The sequence below is a fragment of the Poecilia latipinna genome, unplaced genomic scaffold (assembly GCF_001443285.1).
Source record: "Poecilia latipinna isolate Pla-1442-1.1 unplaced genomic scaffold, P_latipinna-1.0 Scaffold58, whole genome shotgun sequence".
Taxonomy (NCBI): domain Eukaryota; kingdom Metazoa; phylum Chordata; class Actinopteri; order Cyprinodontiformes; family Poeciliidae; genus Poecilia; species Poecilia latipinna.
This window is the reverse complement of record NW_015112674.1, coordinates 355,969-368,068: the sequence shown is the minus strand read 5'-3', so window position 1 is coordinate 368,068 and position 12,100 is coordinate 355,969. Positions and strand designations below refer to the sequence as shown.

The following is a 12,100-nucleotide window of genomic DNA, read 5'->3' as shown; positions in this document are numbered from 1 at the left end:
GAGCATTTGAATCAATTCAGCTGAAGAAGAACTTCTTGAAAATCAACCGTGCCTTTCACCAAAAACACAAACAGAAATCAGGATGAATGAGCTGGGCTTGCCAATCACACTGATTATACCGACGCAGTATCAGAGCACTGACCTGAGTCTTTTGGAGCTCTCCGCGGCAGCTGGGCCGGGGGTGGACCTGCGCTTGCGGGGGCGGCCAGGCCCCCGGCGAGCGGGGCTACGAGACGTCTCGTCTTTCCTACAAGGAGAGGAGCAACGAAAAGGAAGAGGAGGATGGAGCGAGAGAAAGAGTGATAAAGAGAAAGAGAGGGAGAAAGAGAGAGAGGGGTTGAAAATGCAGCAGAAATCAGGCGGTGGGGGTGGGAACAGCCTGCTTCGGCTGCAGGTCAAAATGCATCCAGTGTGAGAAAGGCAGCAAGTCATGATAAATCAGGAGGGGATGCAGCATGAAAGCACAATTGTGAATGTCGGAATGCCCAATTCAGCAAAGACAAGAAAAGTGTGTGTGTGTGTGTGTGTGTGTGTGTGTGTGTGTGTGTGTGTGTGTGTGTGTGTGTGTGTGTGAGTGTGTGTGTGAGTGTGTTATTCTGCTCACTGGTGGTCATGTTTCCTCTGTAGTTTGGCCAGCTCTCTCTGTTTCTCTTTGTAGCGGCGCTGTAGCTCAGCCAGCTGGACACGCATGGCCAGCTCCTCCCCTCCCATCGTCTCCATGGAGCCCTTCACTGGGCACACCTGATACACGCAAACACACACACACAACACACACACACACACACACACAAAGCAGAGGAATTTATAATGCTGTGGACAATCCTCAGTCCTACAAGCACTGAATATATAACCAGTGAGTTTTTTTTTTGGCCGGTGTGTTGATGATGCAGGTTTTAGGGCATCTTTTTTTGTCTTTTTTCTTTTTTTCTTTAATTTTTTTTTACGAGTATCTTCTGCTCTCAAATGCAGATTTCTAGAAGACAGGAAAACATATTTCCAACATGATGTCACTGTAAAAAAAACAAGAGTTTCAAAGGAGATTCTTATTTTAAGGCACTATGAAGTGATTCCTGGAGGCATGTCGATGCTTCTTTCCGTGTATTAACTAAACCGGTTTTATTATCCAAATGTTCCGTTTAAACTGGAATCTTCTTTTTTTTTATTGACTGTGATATTTGTGACAAAGAGATGAACTGTTCTACTTACACGGAAGTTTTGAATATGCAAAACAATCTAGCATAGTGTGCATTTCACTGATAAAAGTGCCTGGATGATAATGTAGTGGTTCTCTCAGTGCCAGAAGCGCCTGAACAATGGAGCAGCTGGAGCGGCCGCTGGGGGAGCAAACTTCTGTTTTTGCTCCAACAGGAACCCCATCACTCCCAGCAGTCCACAATATAGATTTTTTTTGTTGCAAAATCTGTTATTTCTCACTGTACTAATTTTTGACTAGTCATACAAATTTAATATTAGTAATAATTGGCTAATTTCAGTTGTTTCAGTCCAGCTAGCCACATTAAAAGTCGCTCTGCCTCAGTCTGAATTCTTCAGTCGCTGTTCACAGCCAGGGAAACAGAAAATGAGCAGAATCTCAATCAGCTCTTTAAGTGTGGTAACAGTGCTGCATCTCTGCAGGAGGAGCGCAGGCCTGTGATTGGTCTGCCAGCAAAATGCAAACAGATGCAGGTGGTCTCTGTAAACTCTTTAAAATTGACTTATTAATTAGCATATTCAAACTCGGGATCTCCAAAACAATAGGACAGCATCATAGAACTCTGCCGTTTGTTAAATTTTTTTATAGTTTTTTTTTTTTTTTTTTTTTTTTACATTATATTAGAAAGAAGCTGCAAAAACCCCATCATTGGGAATCGAACCCAGGATGGTGTGGTGCCTGATCAACTTATCAAATTTCTCCATATTAATAGTTCAGTTCATCCAGCTAATGAGTGTTTCTCTTACATGTATTGCAAATATGTTTCACACAGTGTATACTATTCCATTAGTAAGATGGGATATTTTTAGAGTATTGGTGTTATTTTTTACCGTGGCCCTTTAAATTTAAGCAGACTGCCATGTTTTGGTATTTTTGCTGATGTTCTCCAAATTAGGTGATGAGATATTCATTTATAATTGAACCTTGCTTTTAACCTCTTCACCTGCCTGATGTGGTTCTTGGTCTTTGTGATGCTCTTCATTCACTAATGACTCACCAGTAATCTAAAGCCTTTGCAGAATAACTGGATTTATACTGAGATATTAATTTGTTTGTGGACATCAGAGTGAAGAGGGGTGAATAAAAAAAATGCACAAAACCATGTCCATATTTTTTGTTGTTTTTTCAAATGCAAGTAAGATGATCACAAAATAAGAAAACATAAAACAACAACAACAAAAAAAAAACAAACAAGCAAAAAAACAAGTGAATCATTTGTTTGGAATAGGCCAATTAGATAAAATCCTAAAAAGACAAAGATGAAACGCCACACGATCCGCGCTCTGTTTGTCAAAAACAAGGCCCGTTTCTATTGTTTGACTCAGCAGCAACCCACAATTTAGTATGAATGATTCATGCTTCTGAAAACAGACGTTCTCCGAAGGCCTCACCGGCTCGTGCCGAGGCGTCCAGCTGCACTTCCGGCGCAGGTTTAGCCTCTTCCTGATTGGACACTGCCGGTCGGACTCAGCGTCCACGGTGCCGCCGCCCATCTCCAGAGCCCGGGCTGCCGCCAGCGTCGCCAGACTGTGAAGGTCAAAGGTCAGCGTCTCCTCACCTGTGCGAGAGATGGATGGTTTCAGTTCAGACACAAGCGCCTCGTTGTAAAACACGGTGAGCGCTCAGCGGATTTATTTTTCTTAGAGCTGTGAAACTGCGCCCTGAAAAGTGGTGATATTTATGATATTAGCTGTGTAGTTTATTTGATGTATACTTGTGTCCCTGCCTAATCGTACACACAAACACAGGCGCACGCACATCTAGAGGGGAGTAATGGTGGAGGTGAGGGGGGCGGGGGAGGGGGCTCTCTACATCTGTCACTGTCATTAACTCTGTCATTGTCACCGCAGCAGCAGATAAAACAGAATATTCATGAGGAGGTTCACATACACAAACCTGTGCAAACACAACACACTCATTCGGAACACACAGTTTTCGCTGAGCTCCGCAGACACGAAGCTGCACGAGCGTATGTATGTGTGGGAGAAATGGAGAGAAGGAGAGCAGCGGGTGGCGGGAGCAAGAAGAGGAGGAGGAGAAAGGAGGAAGGACTGCAGCGTGGTGAGAAAAAAGCAGGGAGGGGGTGAGGACTGAAGGGGAGGAGAAGCAATAAGAGGCAAAGTGTTTATTGAGCTATCTATTTATTCTCCTACATCTTCTCATTATGGACATGGACAGAATCCAATTTTCCCTCCGAGGAGAAAGACGAGGAGAGGAGAGAGGTTCCGCTGGATCACTCGCAGGCTGCGCGCGCGGGAGCAGCAAGACCTGCCCAGCTGACACCTGACATTATTAAAACTTGCGCGCGTGCGCTTCATAGCGGGATACGGCGGCGAGGGGGAAGGCGGGAAACAAGAGGAGCGCGAGGAGGGCAGGAAGGATGAGAGGTCGGAGAAAACGAGAGGGAGCGCGGACGGGTGAGCTCAGGACGGCGGACAGAGAGGTGCGGGAAGGTTCTGCCGCTGCCGGCCGTGTCCCGTCCCGGCTCGCAGAGGTCAATGTCTCGTGTGTCAAGCTCCACAGAGCCAATGGTACGCTCCGGTTACCCTGACAGGATGACATCACCGCTGACATCACCACGCCTGGTGTAGTATTATGGAGGATGGCCGCAATCAATACTACCTTCCACTCACCCACACACGCACACACACACACACACACACACACACAGTAATAACACCATGGTGTGTCACTAACAGAGTTGTGAGGGCTGTAATAGGAGGCAGCTCGGGGGATTTGACATGAAAAAAAAAAAAAAACAGCAAAATGTTCTGAGTGTGGGTGAGCATTGGTGACTGGAGTTTACTCTGGCTGTATGGACTAATGCAGTTCCCCCCACCTGTTGCTGTGCACTGCTTGGCTAGCTGCCTGAAAAAAACATCTACTCAAAAATTCACTTGATTTTATTAAAATAGAATAGAAATTCCTTTTTTGTCCCACAGAGGGGAAATTATTCTGCTTCAATGTGACAGCTAATCAAAGCAAGTATGCTCACACAAAGATAGAATATAAAATATAGAAAAACACAGTAAAGAATAAAATAATGTAAAGCAAGGGGCACATTTTCAACATGAATGCAATGCAATTATTTTAAAAAAAATCCGTTTCTAAGGGTTGTGGAACTGCACAGGTTAATTTAAAAATGTTCAAAATGTGTGTCTACTTGGGCATAAAAAACAACAGATAAGTAACAATACAACTTTGCATCAAAAGACAGATACCACCAGAAATGTTATTTAGAAATGAGTAAAAACTGTACAAATATCAGTGAGTTGTTGGGAGGAGATATCATTATAAAAGTAACAGCTGAGAGGTCTGATCGTTTCCATTACAAATATGCACAAATATTTGTTGATATTCTGCTAATGTAAAAAAACAACACTATTTTGCAATTGCAGTTTTTCTAATAAACAAATGCAATTAAAATCACACGTGAATAAGCTTGTTTACGCAATAAGTCATTGAAAAATGTTCTGCGCCGTGATCCTCATACCACTTCCTGTCTTCTTTGTTGTTTCTGCCAGTAGTAACATCCAGTTGTTGATCACGTGACTCATGTGATGCCAGTCACCATTCTTGATACAGCCAATAAACCACCTCATTCTAGCACTGAAACTTTACCTCAAAATATGAAAAAAATATTATAGAAATTGCTGTGTTTTCATTAAGCAAATTTACTTTTGAAATATCAAATTGCACAATTTTAAAGTTAATGGAAACGCAGCTTGTGATGATGCTTAGAGCAGCTCTGCAGTTCAGTATCAACATCATGCATGGAATTAAAACTATTAAAACTGCAGCTGGCATGCTGCAAGCAGCATATCCACCAGGTGTTGGCTAATTACCGGAAATAAAGAAAAAAAATTACTGTTCCTACTGTTCAAAGTGCTCTTAAGGAGTTGCTGGAGAAAATGCAGGAGTGACGATATTTTTCTGTGACTTTACAAAGCATAAAGCATCACAAGCTGGCCGGTCACTTACAAAAAAAAATCTTTGAAAAATGTTCTCACTAAGTTTTCTGGCATTTAGAAAACAGAAATCATTTTGGTAATTGTAGCTAACCTAAAATGAGAGCTTTTGGTCTGATTTCATGTCAGTAAAAATGTGAATGTATTTTCTTAATTGATGTTATGTTGCCAACAATTGTGCTGTTAGTAACATAAAAGCTGCAGGCTGTCCCCACCAGCGAGTATCAGCTTGTGTTTTTCCATAAAGATCAGAACAAATAGGTCTAATATTTTGTGCTATTAGCACAAAGAGTCACTGAATTTAGAGGGTGATAATTATATTCGGAAAAAAAAAAACTAAGCAGGAGCACTGAAAAAAAGAGAATGGAACTTTAAAAAAAATGTGCTTAATTTGTCACATGTAATCAGATTTACTTCATCAGACTTTATTTACATTTGCTTAGCATGACAACTTAATAAACTTAATATATCTAATTGGATAACCTTAATTTGATTACTTGTAACAAATTAACAACATTTTTTAAAAGTTGGATCACCTGTTTTCCTTTTTCATTGAGCGGGAGTAAAAAAAAGTTTTTGCCATTTGAAATAAAACCTTTGTGTTATTAAGTTTTAAAGTTTTGATTCAGTACCATGTAACTGTGTCACTGTTCAGGAAGCTTTGTTCAAATGTAATTTATATATGAAAGAAAATTAGGAAAGTGTGACACTGACAGATTTTTAAAGTTTAACTCTAGGTGTGTTGATTCTTTCAAACGGTTTTGCTGAATTGTCGATCCGTAGTTGGGATCTTTGGTAAAAAGCTGAGATATCCATCATAACCTCGTCTGTCTGGGATCGATTTCCTCTCCCAATCGCGTCCACAGCGACACGAACCCCACCAGCTGTATTAATAACATTCTCAGCAATGAGAGCAGAGCTGCTTTTTAAGTAAAACGCACTGGGATCTGGTGTTTTCCACGCCCCGGATGGGACTGACTTATTGATTTCACACCTATTACACATGCTAAGCACGCGCACGCACATGTAAACAAATGCACACTCACACAGCCTGTATCTCTCTTTGCAGCAGCTGAGCGACTTATGATTTTTACACTTATTAATTCCATCAACAAGGCTTGCAGAGGCAGGATTTACACACAAGATTACATTGGTTTTATATATAAAAAAAAAAACAAGATGCGAGTGAGAGGGAAAAAATAACAAAGGAGGAGGAGAGGCAGGAGGAGGCAGTCTGGTTGAGAGACACAGGGACTCTGACGGAGGAGAGCAGGGATTCATCTGGGATTACTTAACAGCTTAGCCACATACACCGGTGTGTGCACGGCATGCATACAACACACACACAAGCACAGATGCTGGCATAAATAAAAACACTTTCTCTCAGAGGGACGAGAGGAAAATAGGAGCGCTTACAGGAGAAGTGTTTTAAAGGAAAGGGTCTAATTAGCAAAGCAAGACGACAGAGCCTGAGGGACACATTGGGCTGAGAGTCTGTACATGTGTGTCCTGGATCGTGTCTGAAGCTTAGCTCGTTTGTCCATCTCTGTGTTCCCTTAAAACACACACACACCACTCAACACACACACACACACACACTTACTCCCCAGGGGGGTAAATGTGGTTCTATGGGAAGCAGCTGAGAGTGGGAGCGAAAAGGAAGGAAACAGGACAGTTAGAGAAACATTTTTGAGGGTTTGTGTGTGACATTATAGACATCTGGATTTCACACATGTGCATTTCACACGTCTCCCAGGTCACCTTTTGTTTTGGGTTTGCGTAAGTTATTTTTCTTCTTCCTTGATGTAATTTTCTGGCCTCAAAGAGCTAGTTTGGAACGAAGTAATGTCTGCAGGTTAACAGTTCATTTATCTGAAGCAGTCATATTGATGTCATATCCTTTAGCTGATTTTAGCTATTTAAAACAAGTCAAAGTGTAAATGTTCACATTCAGATTGGCAGGTATGCAGTCAGTTTTTGGGTTGCTTCTGTCTTCTCAGCTAAACAACATTAGTGTTGCCACTCAAACGAACATGTTCTGAGGCCACCGTCTGGATCAAGCCACTAGATTAGTCACCACTTTTTACCATTTATCATTTATAGCTTGTCAATACACTCTAAGTCCGCCAACAGGGAAGGAAACTGTTGGATTTTTTCCAGTGGCATTAAAGATGGTACATCCTGTTCCTTTTTAAGCCTCATCGTTATTTGGAGATTATCACGAGTCACAGCTGATCAAGGATGGATTGCTACAGTTAGCGGTCTCAGCACATGTAATTTTGGCTACTAATAGAGTTAAGCTGATGAAATAGTGACATTCTAACAACAGCCTGTGAATCTTCCATCATCGCGTTCCTGTGGTCCAATGAGATGCCAGAGACAGCATACAGTGTTTTGTTGTGGAACAGTGTTGGTCAACCCTGCATTTCGTCCTTCCATTCCTCCTATGCTAGTTATCAATCTATTAGCAGCTGCAGACTGCAGGCTACCACTAATTTATTGCAAATTTTATGCAAAAATGTCAAAAAAAATATTTGGTTTTATTGACTTCTATCCCTCACTTATAGGTGTCAGTATTTCTTACTACACTTCTGCCTCAGCCTTACCTGATGTCAAGTTATTGTTTTTGATCAATATGGTGAGTAACAAAAATTAAAGTTTTTTAACAATAAAAATGTTTGTGTGTCAAATCTGTTATTTTTTTCTCATCTTTTTTCTTTTATGTGCATTTATAAAAGGGACTTATTGAGGAAAAAATAATACAATTTCTTGCAAATATTGCTAAAGTAACAATATAAAATCTGTTTTTCACTGCAGAAAAAATTCACAAAAACATTCAGAAAATCTTGGAGGGACTTTCCTGAGATATTCCACTATGAGCAGACCGGGAAGATGATCCAAGGTACTGGCCCTTACACAATGGCCCTTAATTCCCTATGGTCTGAGTGGGAGTCCACACAACTTCTGAGCTATTTAGAGAAATAAATTATGAGGTGTTCCTGAAATAAGCAAAAACTGTAGGTTGTGAGTTCTAGGTGCTTAGATATTATGGTGGACAAGTTATACAATAATATGACATCACTTCTTTAAATTAGCGTAGCTACATCAAATAATAGTTTACCTTGTCTGACATATTCAACTGGACCTAAACCTTACAAAAAAACATCTGTTTGGTCATTTTGCACCGTTGAATTGACTCCTATCCAAACCTACATTCCCCCAAAGGACTGGTGGGAGAAGAAAATTACATCATCACTGAGGTGATATCTTATGTTTTTATGTCTTTCAATACAATCTGTATGCCTATAAATAAACTTCCCAAAGCTGAAACAAAGGTCCCCATAGGACTAAGTGTTAGCCTCTCATAGTTCTCATGATCTCTTCACTTCAGTGCAGACACACATAGATATGGCATCTGTCTGCTAGTGATAATTTTAAGGTCTCAAATATGAAGTGAAAACAGTTTAAGAATGGCAGTTAAAAGTTCTTCTCACCTTCTTCCTCCTTCTCTTTGAACTCCCTGCTCCTTCGCTTGATCTCCAGCTCAGCTAGTTCCCCCAGTATTTCCATACCATGGTGAGAAGAAGGAGATGGGGTCTGAACTACTGGTGCCGGCGGGTACAAGGCATCTCTGGTGGCACACAGAGCCGCAGCAATCAAGAGCTCCAAGCTCCACATGTAAGCCCCTTCCAGCTGGGCTGTTGTTGTCAGAGTGGAAGAGGGGAGCGGGTCAGCAGAGGGGGAAACAACAGAATATTCTACCAATTCCTCATATGGACTTTTCCCACTCCCATCTTCTTCCTCTTCCTTATCCTCAACCACCTCTACATTCTCTTCCTCATTGTACTGATCCTTCTCTGGCTCCCTGTTTGCAGGCTCTACAGGCATAGAGACAGTACATTCAGCTGGTTCAGGCTCTGTTCTCTCATTCTCCCCCATGTCATCCTCTTTGATGCACTCCCAATCATCTCCCTGCTCTTTGGACATCTGAGGCTCTGTTAGGCCACCCAAAGGAACATCCACTTTCAGGGTTTTGCCTGCTGGGCAGAATGGTTCAGGAACTGGAGCTTGGAAAGGGCATAACGGTGATCCGGAAAGAGCACTCTGGAGTTCAGAGACAGAGCATCCTTTTGATTCATTCTCGGACTCCATCGCCTTGCAGTCTGTTATATTCTCTTCTTCCCTTGCTCGCTCTTCGGTGAGAGGCTGGATGGTGCATTGTTTAGAGAAAGACTTGGTTTCAGACGCTGTTGGCTGTTCTTCCAACAAAGGTTGCTCTGCCGCTCGCGCTTCAGGAGGCGAAGGCCCTGCCTTGTAACCCATGGAAACTGGAGAGAAGCTATATACAGGTGGCAAGTCTGGTGGAAACAAAGTGAGAGCAAAAGTCAAAGTTTGACATAAAACTAAAAGTAGTTCTACATGTCAGAAATCTGACGTAAGACACATAAAAATGTACAGAAGTAAACTCTGGCCTGGCTTCTATGCCTTAACTTCATTGGCATTCTGTTCAGGCAGACAAGATGAAGCATGTGATTACAATTGACATAGTACATTAACATCGAGGTGCAGAAAACACTGAGTGTGTTGGTGTATATTAAATATACAGAATGCATGCGTGTGTGTAGAAGTGTGAGTTTATAGATCTACGTTGGATATTGATGACACCCTGCTGTTTTCCTATGATTGCTGCGGCAGCCCTGTCACCTCACTCTCATTTTATTGATGATATCCCTCCACCCCCTGACAACACAGCCAGATGAATGTGTATCCTTCCACCTGTACTTTTCCAAGGACCCCTGAAGGATAAGAAGGCTTTGTCTGAAGATATCGCTGACCTTCCTCTTGTGATACACGTGTGCGCCTGGCAGGTTGCACTCATGCAACACAAAGAGTGTCCATATGTTTTCTTTGACCTTAATGGCTGGCCTGCCTACCGTCTTTCTGTAGCTTTCACAAATACACTCAAGGACATATGAAGCAAAGGCTCTGCTTCAAACAATTTTTGCTAAACTAAAAGGAAACCATGTTTTAAAGATATACACCATGTTTTAGCAACCCTGCCTGTTTTTTCTATCTTAATCTCTCAATTTTCTGTTAACCCACCTGGCTCTAAGGACTGAGGGTAGTCCTGAGGTGGTTGCCCTTCTCCTCTGTCGCTGACTCTCTCCAGTGCTTTGGAAAGGTGTGAAGGGGCAGGGCTGAGGGCCGGAGATCGTGGCGCTGCCGCCGCTGGGCTCGGGGTCGGAGTCAGGGGATTTGGCGGGTGTGTCAAACGCGATGATGGTGAGTGGTAGCAGGGTGACTGCCGACTACTTGGACACAGCCCCGGAGACGGTGTGGAGGTCTTAGGCAGAGGAAGGGTGTGAGAGAAGGGTTTTGCTGCATGGGTGGAGGCAGAGGATGAGGAAGAAGATGGAGTTCTGGAAGTCGGAGATCCATTCGGCGAGTCGTCTATTGTGATTGTGTCATGTTTTCTCTTTTAAAAAAAGGAAATGAAAAAGATTGGTGGTGCAAGAATTCTTGGAAACATGGAAATTCAAGTTTATTCTAGTTAGTTCAAGGATTACTTTTTGCAAAAGGATCTGGTTGCAATACTAAGCAATATCATCACTATTATAATATGCTTTCCTTACATTGTGCAGCCCTACATCCTACACTATCAACAAATGATTTACTGTGTTCCACTCCTAACTCCTTGAAAGAGGAAGTTGGCTCCGTGGATCAGCTTACAACTTTCCGACTTGTTCTGAATCTCATTACTTGAAGGCCAAACTTACTTGTCCTAAGGGGAGTCGCTGCATGTGTTCCATAGCTCGCTGCTGTTGCTGGTGGTGCTGATGCTGCAGGGCGTACAGATCCTGCTGTTGTAGGAACGAGGGGCGCGAGTAGACTGGGTGGGGCTGCAGGTGAGGGGGAGCTCCTCTGGCTCCGTACATCGAAGGCCAGAGACCTGACTGCTCCAGAACGTCTAGAGGAAGAACCAAAGGAGAAGATGGGACTTTACTGAGACCTTTGCTGAGATAGATTGAGAATGTTATCAAACTTAATTACTTAGAACTACATATAAGCAGCAATATTTTGCAATGAATTTGTCAGCTCACAAGATGAGTTGATAAATTCTAACATTTTTATGAAATGAGAAATGAGGTCTGGTGGGAAAAAATTGTTATCCCCATTTTTTGTTGTCATAAATAGAGCCAAGGTTTCAATTACAATTACCAATCTGTAATCAGCATGGAATAATTGGGTCCAGGTTTGATTAACACTATGTTTTGCTTAATGTAATCCAGTTCTAAATGCTAAAATGCCTGAAAAATGTTTATTTTTGTGTTTTCATAAGTGGAATAAAAGTTTCACGATTCTCACAGTGTGTTATAAAAATTAAGTCCAGATGCATGTTGGGTAGCCAACTGTAGTAATGTTCTTGTCCATCAACAACGTTTGTTTCATCTACAGATAATCCAAAAACAGTCTTTATTATCCCACTCCATTAACAATACAGGCCAACATTTTTTTCTAGTCTCAAACATAGACACTGAGATACAAGCTTAAAAAAACATAGCTTTATATTTTGGGCTTATATTATCCTACACTTACTTCACCAGCTAAAGCTACATCCTGACAGCCGGTAGATAGTGCTTCATTTTAACAAGAACATTTCTGAGGTTTTAATATTGCATGATCTTGTCACGCCCCCTAATTTCACCCCGATTTTCTTTTTCTGAGGACATGGTACTTTTTTGCTGGGAAACCTGCAGGCTTTCACCCAAAGACACACACACACGCACACACGCATCCCCTCCTTGGCTGGCTTGTCGCTGGGAACCTTTGTTCTGTGAGATTAGCCTGAGTGGGCTAATGTTTCCCAGGGGAAGGGTTCAGTGGATGCACTTCCCCTCTCTGCAGGAACTCTCACAGA

General features: G+C 42.2%; 1 protein-coding gene across 6 annotated transcripts in view; it reads right to left on the bottom strand.

Moving 5' to 3' along the window:
* Positions 1-12,100, bottom strand: part of bahcc1b (BAH domain and coiled-coil containing 1b) — a 103,361-nt gene that overhangs the window by 18,177 nt on the left and 73,084 nt on the right. For all 6 annotated transcript variants that reach the window (XM_015055583.1, XM_015055574.1, XM_015055560.1 and 3 more), the window contains exons 9-14: positions 10,959-11,149; positions 10,285-10,657; positions 8,676-9,539; positions 2,605-2,771; positions 605-741; positions 143-247 (exon numbers count right to left, since the gene is read on the bottom strand). In XM_015055583.1, the coding sequence (XP_014911069.1) occupies positions 143-247; positions 605-741; positions 2,605-2,771; positions 8,676-9,539; positions 10,285-10,657; positions 10,959-11,149 (1,837 nt within the window). The remainder of the gene's footprint in view (positions 1-142; positions 248-604; positions 742-2,604; positions 2,772-8,675; positions 9,540-10,284; positions 10,658-10,958; positions 11,150-12,100) is intronic.